This window comes from Bufo gargarizans, chromosome 3 (assembly GCF_014858855.1).
Source record: "Bufo gargarizans isolate SCDJY-AF-19 chromosome 3, ASM1485885v1, whole genome shotgun sequence".
In the NCBI taxonomy this organism is placed as follows: domain Eukaryota; kingdom Metazoa; phylum Chordata; class Amphibia; order Anura; family Bufonidae; genus Bufo; species Bufo gargarizans.
Genome location: NC_058082.1, coordinates 283,708,753 through 283,731,208, shown reverse-complemented (window position 1 = coordinate 283,731,208; position 22,456 = coordinate 283,708,753). Strand labels below are relative to the sequence as shown.

Below are 22,456 nucleotides of genomic sequence, written 5' to 3'. Positions count from 1 at the left end.
AGGAAACTCGGTTTTGTTGCAAACTGAAGCTTTCCTAAATTTCGGACCGAATTCTGCTTTGAATACTTTGCTTCCCTCAACACTAGCAGCAGTAATAAAGAGCTTTGAGGAATATAGATTATCGTTTAATGGCAGCCATGATTGGCAGCCATGATTTTCATTTAATTCACCTTGATCAGTGTACATGCAAAATAAGTTCTCACTTCAACCCTCGGCTTGTCAGATAGCAGAGGCAGTGAACTCCACAGGGGTCCTGGCTTCAAGCAAGCCACTTGTTTACAAATTCACACGTCCTGCAGTCAGCCAGGAAACAAGCTGACGTAACAGGAATTATGAATCACCCGTGCATTACATACATAAACCAGATACACATTTGTGTCCCTGTGGCCACGATAAACAGGCCCATGGTCATAGTCTGGCGGTGGGATGCCAGGGAAGGGAGATATACAGATCTCCCCACAGACACTAAATAACGGTACCATGCTTGGACTCTACTGGTAGCCATAACCCAGGCGGATTCCATTGGTCCCAGAACTACCTCCCTGCGACATTCTGGTCTGGAGCTATGAGCCCTAATCGGTTTTGTGGCTCATTTGCTGCCAGCCCCAGAACAGGGGGAGTGGACCCCTTCCAGAGGCCAGGAGGGGAGGGGCCGGCTACAGTTCAAAAGGTTTGTGCCAGCAAACGGGCGGGTCTTTCTCTGTAAGGGGGTCACATCATGCCGTGTGTTTGCAGAGACCTGGAAACTGCTGACATCACTGCCCTCAACGTGACCGCAGCCAAGGACTATTTCACCATTATAACCCAAAGTAACATTCATCTACCCGGTAACTGACTTGTACTCTGTGTAATCCTGTTTGTACCATATTACCTGTATTTGTAACCTCAGACCACTATATGTATTCTTTGTGTATAGTGTGTTATCTAGTGTGCCCTTAAGGCAATCAAATATATAATTTAATCTTGTGCTGTCTGGTATCTCGATCATGAATCCCTACGTTCGTGTTTCAGCCTAGTTATAAGCTACTGCGGGTTGGTTTCTCACCCTATATAATCCCGTTAGCGGACCGGGCTTATATCAAACGAGAAGCTGCTGGCAGATTTCCCGGGCTGAGGAAGTGCTGTTTCACTGGGGCTGTGACCAGGCTCCCTTAGCTTGTTGTCTCTCTGTGCCCGTGTGGACAGGAGTAGTCGGTGTAAACTGTACCAAGCTGACCTTACATGCTCCTTCGGGAGGGCGTAACGTCACGTCTTGGTAACCAGTGACCATTCCGCGTCTTGAGAGCTCTACGTAGTTGACGTCTGACGTCAGTCGGGGCACAAGGGGTGGTATCTCTCACAAGAGCAGAGGCCACGTACCTCCCAAAGAACAGCTAGGGCCATGTCTGCTTTAGGGTCTGGTGATGCTGGTGATGCTGCTGATGCTGTGGGCAGTTTAGGCCCAAAACGTTGCATAGAACTAAGCCCAGCTCGGCTGCCTCTACTTCTGCTGTGTAAGTATCTCCCCTCTCGAATTTGTTCTCCACGCTGACTGAAGACAAAAGCATTGAGTAAGCTGTGCAAGAGCAAAATTAGATGTGGGAAGACAAACACAATTGAATGCACTACAGCTATATTGAACCAAATGAAGCGGCATCACCCCATCCCATGGGCAGACAGATGTGGCAGCCAGCCACAGTAGCATGCGTTCCCTACTTCTCCTGGTACCTCTTGTGGCAGCCAGGCTGCATCCATGAGCACTACGGTGTCTCTCACATTGTCATCATCCCTTTTTGCTTCTCCTGCTCAGACTCCTCTTCCTCTGCTCCCTCGTCAGCCATCTATAACGGAATGCGTGACCAGGAAACAACTTTACGCGCCCAGCAATCTAGCTAGAATTATTTCTCCCAAAAAGCTATCCCTGCCTCATACTCTCATATGATGTACAACATGGGCCGTTCCCTGAGATTCTCCCTGTGCAGCAAGGTTCATACCACGGTGGATACCTGGAGAAGCTCTTACAGGCCAGGACAGTACATGTCTTTCACGGCCCACTGGGTACATTTTTTTTCCGGCAGCGGCGAGGCAGCACTGAGACCAGGTCCATTTGGCCTGCCCTTCCCTATGATTGCATTGGCCTGGCTCCCACACCAGGCACTTATCATGGCCTCCTCCTCTTTCATGGACATGTTCCCGTCCCCAACAGCAGCAAGGCACGTGTCAGGTCAAGCTTTGCCATGCCATGTTGGAGCTGATCGGCCTGGGAGACAGTAGTCACCCCATCGACTCCAACTGGGCAACGTGATCAGTGACAATGAGTGGAAAATCACGGCCACCCTGAACCTGGGTGAAATAACACATGCTCCCCATGGCGGCACACATCATATCAACCTAGTGGTGCAGCGCTTTCTAAATAAGTACACCGCCCTTCCCCCCCTGCGCCGGCGACCACACCAGCATAACTTCTGCCAGGCGTAACCGACGCAGGAGGGGCAGCCGGACCGGGCCCGCCCCCACCCCCCAGACCTATCTACAGCAGGTGTCACTCCAGACCCCTCTGAAGGGGCTACATGAGGCGCACCGGCCACTTGTACAGTGGCCGGCCGACCTCCAACATTCACCCCTCCATCAGGGCCCGGGGCAACACCACTAACATAAACTGTATTTACACAAGTGACCACTTCTTCAGTGGCCACTACCGCACTCTCCCCTCCCCCCACACACACTGCTGGGCCAGAGGGGACAGAGGTCACTTTATTTGTTTTGTCCATCATTTCCTTGCTGGACACATTTTTAACAGTGTTTCCTGTTTTTTCAGGCCGGCGGGCTGTAGAACCACTGGTCCCAGCCACGCCGGCCTTATCCACTTGATGGACAGTGCAGGAGGGAGGGGCGGTGCGCACCACACTCGCATCAGGACCACCCCCTCCCTCTCTGCCTACACACACGCTGCTCTGAGCCCCTTTGTGGATATCCGAAGCCCCACCCCCTCCACCCCTGACCACTCCCATTGCGCCTCCACTCCCCGCCGCCACAACAATACCAGCGGAAGGGACCAAAGCAGAGCAGACCGGGGCAGAGGAGACTGGAACCCCGGCAAGGACTTGGGCACACAACTTGGGAGGGGCGGAGGCAGCCACCTCGCACCCTCCCCCTGCAACTCCGGATCGGGACACCGCTGTACCCGCGGCTGCACCGCCTCCACCCACAGCCACCCCCACCACCCCTGCCCCCCCCGTCCCCCGCCGCCATGCCAAAACTGGCAGGGGGGGACTGCAGGGCGCACGGGAGTGGCGAAGCAGACCGGCGCAAAGGACGCAGACCCCAGGACAGGGATCCCGGCAACGACCTCTGCAAGGGGGGCAGTGGCAGCCACATCGCCCCGCCGCACCTCCACCCGGCACTTGTCCAGTGCCCCAGCAGAGGCGGGCGGAGCCACCCGACCACCAACCATGCCCCCCTCGCCACCCGCCCCGGGAGCCTTCCTGTCTGGCCCCTCCTGCTTCTCCTTATAGCCCCTGTTACCGCAAACAGGGACAGCGTCCTGCGCCATCTTTACCATGTCTTTCTCCCCACTCCTACGCACCGGTCCCACAGCAGAGACCGGGCCAGGGAGGATGGTGGGGTTCGTGCCCTGAGCTGGCTTTTCAGCCGGCCCCGGGCACGCAGGGTGGGTCACATAGACATACCTCACCTCTGGCTTTAATGTCTTTGTTTTTCTTTTCTTTCCCATCGGCTCATCTTCAGGTAATTCATTTCCAAAGCAAATGTCCTCACAAATTTTGGGGGACTCCAGGTGGCGTATTTCGGCCATAAGCTGCCCCCCAACTCTGCTGCTCTCACTGAAGTCTATTTCTTCATCGGAACTAGTGGGGGGCAGGCACACCTGCTCTGCGGTGATGCCAGTTTCCGCAGGTTGCCCCCCATGTCCGACTCTTCCTCCTCACTAGAGGAGTCATCTTCTTGCTGCTCACGGTTTCCAGCCATTTCATTAAACCTTTTGTCATTCATGAGCTTTTCCTTAAAGGGGCCACTGTTCTCCAGAATGGCCCCCATTCTTTCCTGCAGCTCTTTAACAATTTCTTTTAAGCCTTTTATTTTCCTTGATATTTCCAGCTTGTTTTTTCTGGCTGCTTTATCCACCTTCCCCCTCTCAAGCCTTAGTTTCTCCCTCACCATCCTGAGGGTCCTATTCGCCTCCTCGTACTCCCGGAGGTAGGCCGTGATCCGGGAGCTGTAAACGGCGATTAGTTCCCGGGGCTTCATGTTGCCCCAGTCAGCCTCAACCGGAACCGGCCCATCCCCAGCAGCACTCCGCGTACCTCTTGGAGGGCTACTGTCCGCCCTCCTGGAACCGCCGGCGATGGACGCGGCTTCACCTCCGGGGGCTGCAGGGGCCGCTGCACCACGACTCCTGCTGGATCTTCTGACCCCCGGGGCGGAAGATGGAACTGAGGCCGGTAGCTCACCTCCCCTACCTCCCGCCGGCCTACCCCGGGAAGCAGGATCCTGGGTCTTGAGTCGCTTCATAGCCCAGGACCCCACCACCTCCCTGGGGAGAGAGAGGCAGGGCCTGGGCTGGGAGAGATGGAAAAATCCCTGGAAGTCTAATTGCAATCAGCAGGAGCTCCTCCACACACAACCACACCCGACCACTGGCTCCTGCACACTGAGGATTACACCCAGTATACAGGACAAGAGAAGTGGCACTGTCTAGTGCCCATGTATACAATGTAAGAGCATGGGACTTAAACCAATCAAGGGTTCTGTGAATGTTCATGTGTGGAAGGGGGCTTAAAATGTTCACAAATAAGAATTCAATTTAAATATTTTGGGGGTATGTACAGCAACCAAGAGAGGAGGTGAAGAAGTTGTAGTAGTAGCATAAATGGGGTCTGTGGTACTTATGGTGGGCGTCCTCCCCAGCTCCTCCTAAGGGCAATGAAATGATGATGCAAACTGTAGTGCAGTGTCGTACAATGATGAGACTGGGTTTTGGTGCACCAAATCCACTGCACTTTACTGAAGCAGGACAACAGGTAATTGACACAAGCACTGTATACATGAAGTGCAGTACTTACAGCTGGCATATGCAATTCCCGAGGCTGTGCATAGGAGACTTCTCTTTAAATAGGCAGTATAATCTTTCGTTTCCTGGCCTAAGGGATGCACTCACTCCCTCTCTCTCTCGATATATATATTGTCTATATATCTAGTATCCTCAGTGGAACACCAGTCTTTAAACAGAGGGCCCTTTCTATCCTTTAACTATGCTGGGCTTGCTCCCTCATATGCAGAGATGGCTGTAGCCAGGTGGTAGGTGGTTACCTTCTCTGACTAATGCTCTGCAATCCTCCTTTGTGACCCCTGAACTCTCTGTTGCCTTCTGTAACTCTTCCCCCTTAAGGGCTGACACATATGCTGTTACTTTGGTGCTTCTTAATCCACAGGGTAGTTAGATACCGTATACCTGCTGTAATCTGATCCTTGCTCCTTTTAGGTGTTTACTTGTCGGCAGCTCGTAATGCGCAGAATACAACTTAGTCTACTTTCACACTGGCGTTTTGGCTTTCCGTTTGTGAGATTGGTTCAGGGCTCTCACAAGCGGTCCAAAACGGATCAGTTTTGCCCTAATGCATTCTGAATGGAAAAGGATCCGCTCAGAATGCATCAGTTTGCCTCCGATCAGTCTCCATTCCGCTCTTGAGGCGGACACCAAAATGCTGCCTGCAGCGTTTTGCTGTCCGCTTGACAAAACTGAGCCAAACGGATCCGTCCTGACACACAATGTAAGTCAATGGGGACGGACCCGTTTTCTCTGACACAATCTGGCACAATAGAAAACCGAACCGTCTCCCATTGACTTTCAATGGAGTTCATGACAGATCCGTCTTGGCTATGTTACAGATAATACACGGATCTGTTCATGACAAATGCATGCGCTTGTATTTTTGTAATGGATCCGTTTTTGCAGATCCATGACGGATCCGCCCAAAAATCGAAAAGTGAAAGTAGCCATACTGCTAGAGAGGAAAGGGTGGTGCCAGTACTGCCCAGCCACTAGGAAACCTCCCCCTCCCTCTTTCCATACACAACCTATCAGGGTCAGATTTGGAACCAAAACTGTCCCTGGAAAAAAATACCTAAAAGTGGCCGAATATTGTAGGAGGTTCTAAATTGACAGTGCAACAAAAGTTGGGGGGTCAGCAATTCCATAGCGCTAAATACCACATACCACAGTGCCGCACAATATATTGCCCCAAAAACTGTCCCTCGGAGTTGGCCATTTTCTCTCCTCCTCTTCCAGTTGTCTCTGATTAAGATATGGAGCAGGGGGCTTAAGCGGTGAGATACGAGACATAGTTAAATTCAGGAGGGCATGTAGCTAGAGTTAATTACCACTGATAGCTTATTCTGTACCCAGCCAGGGCAGGGATGGGGGATTAGGTGGCCCCCTGGGCATTGGCCCACCTGGAAATTTCCCTGTAAGGTCTATGGTCAATCCACCCCTGCAGCCTATGGAGCATGGTGCACAGAATAACTGGAGCCTAAGGTGACCCAAAAAGTACCTCTGCTTCATATGAGGACACCAATGCAATAAATAATGAATGATTTTGTACTGAGGCCCAGGATCATCAAGTTACGTCTCTGCTAAAAAGATTTGTGGTTGACAGAACAGAAAACTTTGCCTGATATCAAACTAAAAAAAAGGTGGCACTGGCATCAGGCATCATAGCTACAGGTGAGTAATCATGTGGAGAATGTTTTTCACTGGTCCCCCTACCAAACAATTTTAGTTGATGGGAATGCATTTATCCACATAAAAGTAATTAATTAATATAAAGTTCTAATTACAAAATATAATTCTTGTAGTCCCTGTATTAATATTTTACTTCTGAAATTTTACAATGCATTCTGCAAAATCACCCATAATGATTAGAAGTGGCAATGACTGTAGCCGAGAAAAAAAAGTTTTTAATTGACTTAAAGTTTAATGAGGATGTCAGATTCCGTCACCTGTTGCTATGAAAATGTCTCTCTATGTGCCTTAATGTTTTTTTTATTAAATTTCCAGAACATTAATTAGACTCATTTTCATTCAAGTCATTACATGTGCTGTATATCTTCAGAGTTCATATAAATGAATTATCCTCTGGCTGTGCATAATCCGCTTGCAAATGAATTCATCGACCTTATAATCCTTGAGACACTTGCTCTCTATTTTTTAAGATTTTTTTGATTTGTGTGACTATAATTATTTGGAGATTATTGTAAAAAAAAGTTGAATGATATATTCAACCATTATCAAACAGCATAATCGTATTAGGAAGAGGCAGATGTTAGACTTTCCTAACATGTAAGAAACTTAAAAATAAACCAGCCCAGTAGCAATTGAGAGGATAGCCTCTGGTTGTAGCCTCATTTAGGCATCATGTAGAGTACTGTGGCACAAGAAGTCTTAATGGCTCTATAGTGACTTAATGTGCCACGTTATGGTGCCTCAGTACAGCACCATAACCTTGTCATGTGGCTCAATGTCAAAGATGCCAGTTATATCTGCAATGTCGCATAATGTTTTTATAGTTTCAATAAGTTTTTATTGAAGTTTAAAAAAAAAAAACAGTCTTATATAGCATAGAAGACAAAGAAAGGTAAAAATAGTATGTTGTAGTTCCTGTAGGAGGGGGTCGGATAATGCTTTTAACAATGCGCATGTCATCTAATATATAAAGCTGAGTGTGTGTATGTATGTACCCTAAAGGAATCCACACCGTTGCATTTACAATCACAAAATTTGGCACACTAATACATCAGATGTACAGAAATGTTTTAGACCGGGTCTCAGCTCTCTAGGACGTACCGTTCCTGAGATATTCCCCAAAAATGCAAATATGGCACATCACATGACCTACATTAGCCAATAGAAGCCTGCAGGTCTTTCTCTTCATATCCCAACTGCAATACACACGGTCACATGTCTCTTATCAGCCAATAGAAGCTCGCAGGTTCTTAGTCTCCACATACACACAGTTTTACACCAGGTTTCCATAACAACCTAGCCATTTTTCTTCACTGCTGTAGGTAAGGGCAGGGCGCTGTGGATGACACTGTTAAGGGAGCAGAGTGCTGTGGAGGTCACAGTTCAGGGGCAGGTGGGTAGCCATTCAGGCCACCCTCAAAAGGCGGACTTAATACCCCTGCCCCCCAGGTCCCACTAGGCCACGCCCACAATCCGGTTAAGCCATGCCACCTCCCACTCCGCAGCTGACGGGGATTGAAAAAATGAAGGTAAAACTCAACTTATACCCATGTTGGGTCCTTCTGCTAGTTAGTATATAAAGAAGCCTCTCATCTAGCATCGGGACAACATTTCTTCTCACCCAGCATTTTTTTTTTTACTTCATGCTGAGATTATTAAAGGGCATCTGTCCCATGTTCATATGGACCCTCATTGCTGAGAAAAATTATGTTTTAATATATGCAAATGAGTCTCTAGGAGCAACGGGGGAGTTTCTGTTAATGGGGTTGTCAGAGTTATGGAAAAAAATATATAGCACTGTAAATCTGATGGGCAGCAATATATAACTAAGCTAAGCAAGTTTTAGGCCAAAAATGTATATTTCCTCATTTTCCTGGTTCTCTTCTGGCCCTTTGTTTACCTGCAATAACAACAATCTCTGCCCCTCACCCTGCTCTGCAGAGAGAGTGAATACAAGTGCTGCCCTGAGTGACATATCTGCCTGCTAGGATACTCAGCAGCATGTTGTATTTGTAGGACTACAAGTCCCAGCTGTACAATGATACTGCTGATACACACAGGATCTTCCACCTACCTGTTATTGTGCAATGGTCTGCAGAACTCCTCTGTCAGCTCCTGTGCCCAGCATTTGTCTCCTCACTGCCTGCAGCTTCTTAGTAAAGCCTTCAGCCCTGAGTTTGCGCAGATTATGGGGTTAATGTTTTTCCTCAAGTATCCAGGGAGAGAGCAATAAGCAGCAGTCGGCAGTGCAGGGGGACATGGCCAGCACAGTGACATCTGGTGTACAGGCACAAATCTGCTCTCTCAGGCTTGTGCACGAAACATCATCAGAGCAGGGAGAAAAGCTGACATCACAGGTCATGTGACTCCCAGTGAAATCTGAGAAAGCAGCAACTGGAGATGTAGTAAGTGAATTGTAAAGTCCTTTCTTTTACCTAGTTAGAAACATACAAAGAACAAAAAAAATAACTCAGACACCCCCTTTAAAGCTGTCATACTGCCGTAGATTGCCAGATGAATAAGCAAACACTTTTTCATTGGGCAATTTTGATTTTTAAGCAGACTTGCCAGTGGCAACCGTGCTGTCTAATAACAACCTACTGCCGGCAAACCACTAGACAGCATGGGGACGAGCAATGGCATAGTGATCGCTCCCATGCTGTGGAGGAGATCGCTGCATGTAATAGCAGGAGGAAACACTTTCTTCACGACAATTGCTTGCTCAATTGGCCTGTGTAATATTTCTAGAGGCTTACTTCTACTGTACCTGCCGCACCCTCTCCACTTGGATTAACAGGGCCCAGGTGTGATAATGTTTACACTACCTGGCTCTGTCTATTAACCCTTTAATGATCAGGAAATTTTAATTTTAGTTTTTTACTCCCAGCCTTCCCAAAGCCATAACTTTTTTATTTTCTCTTTCACATAGCTGTATTAGGGTTTGTTTTTTTCCAGGACAAGTTGTACTTTTTAATGGAACAATTTACGGTTGTATACAATGTACTGGAAAGCATCACAACCTTCCTTGTCATGTGGCTCAATGTCAAAGATGCCAGTTATATATGCAATGGTGCAAAATGCTTTAAACTTCAATGCGCATGTCATTAGTATATAAAGAAGTCATGTCTCATCTAGCATCGGAACAACATTCCTTTTCACCCAGCATTTTTTTTTAACTTTATGCTGAGATTATTAAAGGGCATCTGTCAGCAGATTTGTACCTATGACACTGGCTGACCAGTTACATGTGCACTTGGCAGCTGAAGGCATCTGTGTTGGTCCCATATTCATATGAGCCCTCATTGCTGAGAAAAAATATGTTTTAATATATGCAAATGAGTGTCAGGACAAGTTGTACTTTTTAATGGCACTATTTACGGTTACATACAATGTACTGGAAAGTGGGAAACAAATGGGGGGAATTATATAAAATAAAATAAAAACACAATTTGGCCACAGTTTTATAGGTTTTGTTTTTACAGAGTTTCCTATGCAGTAAAACTGGGTCAGTACGATTAAAATACCACATACATTTATTTTATGCACTTATATAGCACTACCATATTCCGCAGTGCTTTACAGACATTAGCATCACACTGTCCCAATGGGGCTCACAATCTAAGTTCCCTATCGGTATGTCTTTGGAGTGTGGGAGGAAACCCCCGCAAACACAGGGAGAACATACAAACTGTATGCAGATGTTGTTCTTGGTTGGATTCGAAACTAGGACCCCAGTGCTAACCACTGAGCTACCATGCTATATTTTTCTTTCTGTATGAGGGCTCATTTTTTGCAGGGCAATCTGTACTTTTCATTTATACCATTTTCGGATGTGTATAATTTTTTTTATCACTTTCTATTCTATTTTTTGTGGGAGATGAAGTGGCCCAAAAATTGTGAATTGGCCATTTTGACTTTTCCTGTTTCACTGTTTGCCATATGGGATAAATATTTGTGTAATTAAATAGTACAAGCATTTTCACATGCAGTGATACCCATGATGTGTTTTTTTAATTGTTTATGCACTTTTATTTTAATTTTGGGGAAAGGAGGGTGATTTAATTTTTTTGCACTTTTTTATAGTCCACCTAGGAAACTATAACAAGAATATTACTGTCACAGACAGGCTCTCCATAGGAACTAAAGTGCAGCAGCCTCCTGTCACTGCACACACTCCACCCCCTCCAATCCTCGCCGGGGGGGGGAGCCAGAGTATGGCCAGGAGAGCATGCTCCTGGTTTTTATCATTGCAGATGCCGTAGTTACATTTGAAGGGTTAAATGTCTGCAATAGGCGTGTCACGGACGGTGTACAGGAAACAAGACAAAGCAACATGCATATATGACTCACTGGATCCAAAGCTAAGGAACCAAAAGGGGGACCCCTGCACAAGACCTAGCACTTTCCCTGGCTGCTCAGCCTATGCAAAGATCCCAAAGGTGGATGGTTGCATATCCACGTACCTCGACTATATAACCCCTGAACACCCTACAATAGTGAGGGGACACGACCACCGGCTCCCTACACCAGACACAGAGGGAGTCAGGGTCACCTGGGATCCAGCAAACAGAAAATAACAGATAAATGTACAGCACTTAACTTTGTAGCAGACTGGGAAACAGGATCAGCATGCACACACACTCCAGGAAGAAGTATAAGCCGCCCAGTAAAGCATTATGGGGAGGAATTTAAAGGGAAGCAATCAGTCCAACTACATGACAGCTGAGAGAGGCTAACGAGATGAGGAACTGAATACCACAACAAAGAAAACTCAAGGAGGAGGTTCTGAAAGGCCTCTGTCAGAGCTTCTCAGCTGTCTGGTTGTGACAAGGCGTTACTGACGGTCATGGACATTAGTCCTGGATGCCTGCTGTTTGAAACAGGCATCCGGCAGCTATGGTGCCCGCTGCACAGACGCCTGTATATATATAAAAAAGGCGATTGGGAATAGGTTGTACAGAGGGGTCAGGAGTTGACAGTTTTTCACTGTGTGATATAGGTTCAGAATACGGCTGGTGTGGATGTTGTTTAGGTGATAGGTGTCTGAACTAATATTCCTTCACCAACAGCAGTAAAGCTGTGGTTGCTGGTCACTGCTAACTACAAATGTTGTAGATTTTATGATAGAAGCAGTCTTGACTCTGTGAATCTCTCTGGAGTAGTGGTCTCACAGGAAACCTGGATAAGATCTTTTGGATACAAGCTCAATGATCTGCTTCCTTCCTGCCAAATTAGAAACTATCATGAAAACCTGCCTCCCATGCCCCATAATTAATGGAGCAGCACAATGCGCATGTCTGCTTCTCCTACATACATTTTCTATGGGATTGCTGGAGATAATTTGGAAATAAATGGTCCAGTGCTGTTTTAGCCACCACTATAGTGGCCCCATGGTTGGAACTGGTGCCTTGTAGCACTGGGACCTAGTTTCAAATCCAGCCAAGGACAACATCTGCATGCAGTTTGTATGTTCTCCCTGTGTTTGTGTGTGTTTTCTCTGGGTACCCCGGTTTCATCACCTACACTCCATAGACATACTGATAGGGAACATAGATTGTGAGCACCACTGGGAGGGGCAGCGAATGATGATACTGTCTGTAAAGTGCTAAATAAATTTAGCATAGTCAAACTAGTCCGAAAGTACAACATAATCCATAAGAGACTTGAAATTTAATCTGCCAGAAACTATGAAAATGTGTGGTTGCTGTCAAGAAGTGTGTTAGTGGCAAGATAAAGTATGACCGACCGAATGCCAGAGAGTTCTAAAAAAACAAACACCCAAAAAATATTAAATTATGAAATTATATAAATTTTATATAACATTCTAACTGCAACTGAAAGTTGAGTAATTTTTTTTAGTATAAACATGCATCTCTTTCCATATACATGCTTTGAAAAAGCATCAATGATTCTGTTTCATAGGCTACTATTATTTGAAATCTACATTCTAGTATTCCATTACATAATGAAAGAAAAATCAATCTTCAATGCAATTTCGGTAATGAATGAATTTAGGAGAGAGTGCCTTTCTGTTCCTATCAATCAATACTGACTCACAGCAAACATTTACATGTCACATATCATGATTGGCTTTCCATTTTAATACCATTAGTCATTCAAATTAATATACGAGTAAAGACATGTTGAAAACCATCATGGAGAGAGAGCGAATTTGTTTCGATTGTCAAATTTGATTCAGTCCAAATAAATTCAACCCTAAATTAAAGTGCCCTTATTGCCCTGAAAATTCATGCATGACTCTGAGGTCTCATAGGACGGTATCCAACCCCTTTCAAACACAAGACAGCATTAGTAATGGCAAAGTGACAGCGATATGTATGTATGGCTATGGATAAATGGATGGTAGCCAAGAGTAACAAAAAACCTGTTTCAAACCATACTGTACTGTCAGATGCTTCTTAAAATGAAAAAAAAAAGTAAAAAAAAAAAAAAAAAGCAATGCCTTATCTCTTTTTGGAGAGTAGCAACAAGTTTGGTGTTATTTTAAAGCTTTAAAAATCTCTTTTTGGGAGAAGTTTCAGGTTTGTTATACTTTGAATGGTAGAGTTCCCAGCAGTAGACGTACAGTATGGAACATAACAGACAAGGCGGTAGATAGAGTTAAGCGAAGCGAGCTTCGGATGCTTAATCCAAAGTTGCTTCATTCAAAACTTCGGAATAATACTGTACGAAGATTTGTCTCCGTACAGTATTAGAATGTATGGGCTTCGATGAGCCAAAGTTAGTTATTCACGAAGCCGCGTGTGACTTCATTGAATAACTTCGGTAGTCACTTTAAAAATCAACTACCGAATTTATTCAATAAAGTCATACGAAACTTTGTGAATAACTTACTATCAGCAGTAGCACAGTATGAAACATGAACGACAAGGCAGGAGATATGGGGTGGTGTAGGGCTAGTAGTAGCGGCAGTTTCAGCACAGAATGGAACATGATGGATAAAGCAAAACATGGCTGTGTGGCTGTGTAGGGATACTAGTAGCAGCCCACCATTGACCACAATTGCAAATGGGTGAGTTGAAATATTGGTATTAGTTTTTTGTACTCTGGTCTGGACACAGTTATTACTATTTATTCCTGGCACTATTTGTAGCTATGTTGATTACAGGGTACTATTCCAGTGGTTGTAGTCTAGACCATACATCATAATATATACACCTTTCCATATTCACCCCTATTTGTAAATTATGTGGTGTCTGGAGGATGCTTTTTCTTCCACCTGTCCTTGCATCATGTGATTTTAAATAAAAACTTTCTTTATGATATTTGTATACGCAATAAAGCTGTATTATATTTAATGGGTACTGTTTGGGGCTCGTTTCTTCTTTGTAGGTTAGTAGCAGCATAAGCACAGAAGATGATGGACAAGAAGAAAGTAGCAGTAGTTTCATTGAGCCAGTGATACATAACAACCAGTCCTCACTGTCAACAATGGCAGATCTATTATTTGGCATCAATTGGAGATGTGTGAAAATCCTCATGAATCCATGCCTATTCATTTTTACAAATGTAATGTTTGTGAAGAACAAGACGATGCCATCTGCCATGCTGAATGCCCTGTCTGACAGTACACTGGAGGCTAGACAAATACAGTACAACAATGGCAAACTGGTCAATTTCCAGCCACTGGTCCAAATGGCTGATCCAGAAGTTCATAGGTCATGGATCAGGGCATTTGTGAGAGAAAGAGTACAGTCCAAGTACAACTGAACCTGGCTTTGTTCAGGCAGTGTGTACCTGCTTGCTAATGTGCATCAGGGTGGCGGGATACAGAGCATAGCCAATATGCCAATTTTGTCTCCATCTTGAAATCAGGTAGAAATTCTCCCATTTTTCTTTATAGCTAGAATCTAAAACATGGTTATCCAATAGTCGTCCCTTTACTTGATACTAGCAATATGCAGGGTCTGATCTGAGGTCTAATATGGAGGTTCAAACATGGAGGTCTGATGGAGGTCTCATCTGATGTCTGATGGGGATCTGACTTGGAGCTTTAAATGGAGTCTGATCTGAGGTCTCATGTGGGAGGTTTAACATGGGGGTCTCATCTGAGATTTGAAATGGTGGTCAGATCTGAGGTTTCATATGGGGGTCTGACCTGAGGTGTGATATGGGGGTCTGATCTGAAGATCTGATGTGGGGGACTCTTCTCAACATCTGATATGGGGGTCTGATTTGAGGTCTGATATGGTGGTCTGATTTAAGGTCTGATACGGGGGTCTGATCTGAGGATCTGATAAGGGGGTCTGATCTGAAAGGTAAGGGGGTATTTAAGGGGGTAGTTTTTGTACTGGCACACATTATAAGGAGGTATTTTTTATAATGGCATACATTATAAGGGGCATTTTTTGTTCTGGCACACATTGGGGGTATTTTTCTACTTTCAAACATTATATGGATAATTAATACTACTGGGGGACTTTGGGGAACATGATTAATAGGCATGAACTAATCAACTTCAGATGCTTCATCCGAAGTTGATTTGCATAAAACTTTGTTGTATACATCGTTGTTCCACTTGGAACTAAACCCGAGTTCGGTATCAAGGTTTTTTACAGTAATAATTAATTCACAAACTTATTACATGAAGTCTCGGGAGTCTTCACAAAATAATAACTTCCGCTCATTAGAGGCAATACAATCTAATACTGTACAGAGCTCTTGCTCCGTAAAGTATTACAACACAGTGGTGTGCCTAGGGTGTTTGGCACCCGGGGCGGGTCTTTACTCTGGCAACCCCCCAATACTTGACCACATACCTCTTACATCCAGGGACATCTCCTGTCATGTAGACCTTCTCTTTCCTCTTCTACTCCGTTAGACCGCCATGACGCATCTCGACTCTACAGAGTTTGTAACAGAGACATGTTAGATTTCTCAATTTTTCCATCAACCTCCCCATCCTGGTGCCCCCACAGTGTCATCCAGCTGCCACTCCCAATACTATGCCTGTTATGCCCCCCAATGCCCCAGGTACTATACTGCTGAAAAACAGTGACATAATTGGGGTCATTTATCAAACTGGTGTAAAGTAGAACTGGATTTTCAAAAGAGCTGTCAAAAATGAAAGGTGGAATCTGATTGGCTGCTAAGCAACTAAGCCAGTTCTACTTTACACCAATTGGTTAATTAGCCCAAATGTCCCTATAGTGTTCACAGCAGTTATAATGTCCCCCTAGAGTGCCCCCAGTAATAATAACACCCTATATTGTGCTCCAGGTAATAATGCCTGTATAGTGTCCCCAGAAAAAATATAATTGCCCCTACAGTGTCTCCCCAATAGCAGTGCCCCCAATGTTGCCCCCATATAGCAATTTCCTCCACACTACCCCCACACAATAATTTCCCCATTCAGCCCCCATATAGTAATTTGCCCCACACAGTCATTTCTACCACACTGCCCCATACAGTAATTTGCCCACACTGCCCCAACTCAGTAATTTCCCCCACACTGCCCCATACAGTAATTTGCCCCACACTGCCCCACTCAGTAATTTCCCCCACACTGCCCCATATAGTAATTTCCCCCACACTGCCCCCACACAGTAATTTTCTCTACACTGCCCCATACAGTAATTTGCCCCACACTGCCCCCATACAGTCATTTCCCCACACAGTAATTTCACCCACATTGCCCCATACAGTAATTTTCCTCACACTGCCGCCATATAGTAGTTTCCCTCATACTGTCCCCATGCAGTAATTTCCCCCACACATTAATTTCCCCCACACTGCCCCATACAGTAATTTCCCCCACACTGCCCCATACAGTAATTTCCCCCACACTGCCCCCATACAGTAATTTCCCCCACTCTGCCCCCATACAGTAATTTTCCCCACACTCAGTAATTTTCCCCACACTGCCCCCATACAGTAGTTTCCCTTACACTGCCCCATACAGTAATTCCCCCACACTGCCCCCATACAGTAATTTGCCCCACACTGCCCCTATACAGTAGTTTCCCTCACACTGCCCCATACTGTAATTTCCCCCACACTGCCCCATACAGTAGTTTCTCCCACACAGTAGTGTCCCCCACACTTTCCCCACACAGTAGTGTCCCCCACACTTTCCCCACACAGTAGTGTAACCCACAGAATAATTTCTCCCACACTGCCCCCATACTGTAGTTTCCCCTACACAGTAGTTTCCCCCACACTTTCCCCACACAGTAATGTCCCCCCACACAGTAATTTTCCCCACACTGCCCCCCATACAGTAGTTTCCCCCACACAGTAGTGTCCCCACACAGTAATTTCCCCCACACTGCCCCCATACAGTAGTGTCCCCCACACTGCCCTCCACGCAGTAGTTTCCCCCATTGCACGTATAGTCAATTTCCCCCCACATAGTAATCCCTCCCATAATAATTTTCCCCCACACAGTATCCCACCATATTTTCCCCCCACATGTCCTCCTGTGTATACACCCCTTATGTCTCCCAAAGTTGGCACATAAAATTAAAAACAAACAAAAAAAACCTAAAAGCTAAATACCCACCTGCATTTGCTTGCAGAGTCCCGACACTGTGCTGCTGAGTGCCGACACAAGCACACGCGATGATGTCGGGATTTCACTACCGCATAGGCCTCAGGCCTACTAGGCGTGAAGCCTATGGCGGTGATCGGCCGCAGGGCAGGGAACTATGCTCTACGCTCCTGTGCCCCACCGCAGTATGTGGGTGTCAGCACTTCAGCAATGAGCACTTCCATCTTTATTGATGGAAGCGCTCATTGCTTCTGGGCCTGGCAGTGGCACCGCCGTGAGAGCCGGCACCCGGGGCGGACCGCACCCCCTCCCCCCCGGACACGCCACTGTTACAACAAAGTTTTATGCGAATCGACTTCAGATGAAGCATTCAAAATCAATTCGCTCATCCCTAATGATTTCTAGTATGGGCACTGTGGGGGCATTATTACTTCTGGGGCACAATGGAGGCATGATGTCATACGCTCCAATTCACAAAATAGAATAAATCATCACTCAAAATAGAATTTAAGCAAATATCTTTATTTATTTAGTTGGGTAATTAAAGGCCGCAATGCTTATTACTTAACCAATTAATTATAATCTGGTTAATCCAATTTATTCTCAAATATAAATAAGTAAATATTTAAACCAATAAACCATATAACACTCAGTCCCCTCAGAGAGTGACTTAACCCCCGTCAATAAGCAAAGCGACAAAATAAATAGGGAAGGGAGGGAGGGAACTTGAAAAATACTTACGTGAATGAGCCAAAATCGTTATTTTCTGTTCTTTTATAGGTTCTCAAACTGGCAGTTAAAGTGATCTCCAATCAAATTTGAAGATATCAGCGCAAGCACCCACAGCATCTGGGTTAACCCATTCTTCACATAGGTAAGTAAATAATATAATCAACATATTAACTGTAATGTTAGGTGCCATGTCATCATGGCTCACCACACTGAAATTATCAGTATGGTTCGCTCCATGATGTCATACGCTCCAATTCACAAAATAGAATAAATCATCACTCAAAATAGAATTTAAGCAAATATCTTTATTTATTTAGTTGGGTAATTAAAGGCCGCAATGCTTATTACTTAACCAATTAATTATAATCTGGTTAATCCAATTTATTCTCAAATATAAATAAGTAAATATTTAAACCAATAAACCATATAACACTCAGTCCACTCAGAGAGTGACTTAACCCCACAACGCCACATAAAAACAAGTGGCCCAATAAACATTGCAAGCCTTTAATAAAAACCATTATCAATTATGTTCTGCAAATCTGAAATGAATATATCACATCCAATATCAGAAAGCTGATCATCCTTTTCTTGGTAAAGTCCTCTAACGAATCCTTCTAATTCAACATGTCTGTAATTGCCATGACCAATTTCCTTCAAATAAATCTCCATTTTTTTATTAATTCTTTTCCTAATTGTTTCCAGAAAGGATAACTCAGAATTGAACCAAGAAAATTTTGGGATGATGTCAGAAAATACGAGTACAACACCATCAAGTAAGTAGCATATTTTACATAACAATTCTTTTAATTCATAAATTAACAAATGCGTTTTGATTTTTCCCAAATCAAACGAGCCAATATGTAAAATAAACAGGTCAGGTTTCGACATTTTTGAATATATAAGGCTGACATTCTTGAAGATATCAGAAATTTTAAGGTCAGCAAAGGAAAACCAGTTTATGGAAAATTCTGCTGAATAACCTAAATTAACAGTAGAATGTCTAAAAGCAGATCTTCTCTCAGCCAATTGAATCAGTTCATCCCCAAAAATCCATACAACTTTTGAAGGTCCTAAAATCAATAAACAACAAGGTTAGGCCGAATATAACATTTATAGCAATTGGACCTCCATCTACCAATACGTTTAATAACAGAACTATCTAAACCCAATTGCTCTGCAAAGGTTGCAGCACCTATACGAAATGAATGTGCTGAAAGTTTATAATTTACGTAACCTAAATCATTGAGACATTTATGAAATACAAAATTGAATTGAAATTTAGACAAATGGGAACCATCAGTGTGGTTAAATAAAGCATTGGAGTCAGGTTTCCTTACCTGAAACCATCTAGTAATATTATCAACTGGACAAATAGATTTAATCGGATAACTCCTCAAACACAACCAAACTCCTTTACTAAATTGGTCAGTCTTGGATTTTTTGATATAAATCTTTAGAATATCACTATTCAAAATTATGTCTGTCATCAATAATGGGGGATTTGAGATTTTATTGTCTGCAGCAATCTCGCTTAATCTTAGAGCAGCAAAGAAAGCTATAGAAAATGCTGCAGAAAATAAATTGGTTTCATATTCCGAAGAACAAACTAATACTAAATTACATATGACCTTTTGTAACAATTCAATAGATAAAGGGCTGGTCTTAACATTGGGGACTGACTTTCTTTTGATACCTTTAATCATTTGTTTAATGATAAAATTATTCAGAATAGAGCTTTCGCCTTTTAATTTAAAGAAAAAAGAAATGCCCGATAATTTTTTAGAAATAGAATCGGCTTGTAAACCGTTGTTGTAAAGATATATAATAAATTTGATAAAATTCCCTAAATTAAAATCAATGTAAGAAATTTTTTGAGATATGCAGAAAAGCTTCCAATCCAACCATGCGGCAGAATATGCTGCCCATGTATTCTTGGCTAATGAACCAAAAATAAGTTCATTAGTTAATCCTCTGATATCTCCCAAAGATGAGTTGGACAAGGAATTCCCATTCGGGAAGCTCGACGTGTCATTAAGAAGAATTCCTTGAAGCGCTGTCGGGACAAATAATCAGCAATATAATTAGTTTTCCCAGAAATAAATCTAGCTTTTATCCAAATGTTAAATTTTAGACATTGAAAAACTATCTTACGCAATAATGAAGAAACTAACGGAGACTTTGAAGTTAAACAGTTTATGGAAAAAACTACTCCCATATTGTCCGACCTTAGCAGAATTCTCTTATTCTGAAACACTGAGGACCAAATTGTTAGAGAAACTAGAACTGGAAATAATTCTAGAAAAACCAAATTTTTTGAGTACTTGTTATTAGTAATCCAATTTAAAGGCCAACGTTCGGCAGACCAAAAGTTGTCAAAATAAGCACCATATCCAATAGCACCAGACGCATCTGTATAAAGAGACAAGGTGTCTGAGCCAACAAACTCTTCCTGCCAAATGGTGTGACCGTTAAATTCACATAAAAATTGCAACCAAACTGAAATGTCATCCTTTAGTTGTTTGGTGATGCGAATATGGGATCGAGGTGAGGACTTACCTGATGTGGCAGCATACAATCTTTTAGAAAAGACCCTTCCCATGGGAATCACACGAGAAATAAAATTAAGAGAACCTAAAAGAGACTGAAGTTGTTTAAGCGTAATTTTTTCTTTACCGGATATGCGAGTTAATTGTTGAACAGTATTCTGGATTTTTTCCATTGGTATGCTAAATTCCATTGTTACTGTATTTATATCTATGCCCAAAAACTTGAGATTCGTAGTAGGATAGACAGTTTTATCTACAGCTAATGGAATGCAGAAATATTTAGCTATACCAATGAATCTATTCAGAAGATTCATACAATCATCCGAATCTTCACGACCTATAAATAAAAAGTCATCGAGATAATGTAGTAAAAATCCACTACCTGAGTGAATATCCATAACCCAGTGTAGAAAAGTTGAAAACGCCTCAAAATAAAAGCAAGATAGGGTGAATCCCATGGGAAGGGCCATATCATAAAAGAATTTATCGAGAAAATAAAAACCCAAAGAATTATAACCGATGGGGTTTATAGGTAGTAGTCTGAAAGCAGATTTAATGTCAGCTTTGGCAAGAAGAGAATTGCGGCCTGCTTTTTGTAAAAAAGACAAAGCTTGATCAAATGAGGAGTATTTCACACTGGCTTTATTTTTTTCCATCTCATCGTTTAAGGAACTGAATTTAGGATAAGATAAATTGTGAATAAGACGAAAAGAATTTGGTTCTTTTTTAGGAACTAAAGCTAAAGGAGATATACGAAAATTCAAGAAGGGGGGAGAATCAAAGGGACCAGCAATCCTACCTGCCAAAATTTCAGATTCAATTTTTTCTTTAACAATGTCAATATTTTGTTTTACAGATAACGCATTTTCAACTAGAATGCAACCTGGACCCACAAATTCAGGTATGAAAAACCCATTGGTAAAACTGTCAATTAATAAATTAGCCATCTGAATGTTTGGGTAATGACCTAGCCACTGAATTATTCTTGGCAAATTCAGCGGAGTCACCTTGTTTAAACGATTGAATTTCCTTGTTAGAAATTGGGAAGTGAATACCTTGTTTTTTAAAACATTTTGAGGCTGAATGAGAACCAGCACAGAAAGAACACTCGTGTCGGTATTTGCAATTATGTTGCCATCTGCAATGCGACTCGTTAAATGCGAAACAGATACCTTTTTTGACGTTAATGAAATTGGGTTGACGAAAAAGATTGTTTTTGTTAGGGAGCATTAAATTCAACCAAAGCCCGACATCTTTACTACCCCAATTTAGATTCGGATATACTGCAAGTTTCTGACGAAAGGATTCGTCATACAGACACCAACCCATTCCGCCAAAATTTCTATATGCCTCCAAAATAGTATCTACATGGTAAAATAAACCAGTACAAAGACTAGGAAATTTTTCACCCAAAACTGCTGCGTATATATTAAATGCTTGCAGCCAGTTAAAAAAGGATTTCTGGTGTAATTTTCTCTTTTCTTCAGAATCTGATTTTTTGTCTTTCAATAATTCACTTTTTAAATTCTCACTAGATGAAGGAAGAAGAGAAAAAATTTCAACATATTCTTTTCTCCAAATTTTTTCTTTCACGCTCAAGGGTAAATGAAACCCTAATGGAGAAATTTGACACGCCAGAACTTCTTTAACAGATGTCTCTTTTATACCTGAGTTAAATTCAAGCTCAGGAATTACTGCCATTTCAGGGTTAATATTGGACATTTTAGGTACATTAGTGAACGGTTGAATGGTTGAATTAGCAGCAGTCAGACTATTAAGGGTATTAACTTGACTGACATCTGCTAATCCAGACCAAACATTTTTTGGTGATTCATCCTTTTTAGATAGGTAAAGTAAAAATTCATCAAACAACTGAATCTTCAATTTAGAAGAATCAATGTCAAGTGAATTAATCTCTTGATTAAT

At 43.2% G+C, this 22,456-nt stretch overlaps 1 protein-coding gene across 1 annotated transcript; it reads right to left on the bottom strand.

Annotated features, from left to right (window-relative positions):
• Positions 1 to 18,319: 18,319 nt before the first annotated feature.
• Positions 18,320 to 20,611, bottom strand: LOC122932285. Its single transcript, XM_044286617.1, has 2 exons — positions 20,541 to 20,611; positions 18,320 to 19,054 (listed from the first exon to the last, which is right to left on the bottom strand). The coding sequence occupies exons 1-2, from the start codon at positions 20,581 to 20,583 to the stop codon at positions 18,489 to 18,491; spliced, it is 609 nt and encodes a 202-aa protein (XP_044142552.1). The 5' UTR covers positions 20,584 to 20,611; the 3' UTR covers positions 18,320 to 18,488.
• Positions 20,612 to 22,456: the final 1,845 nt, after the last annotated feature.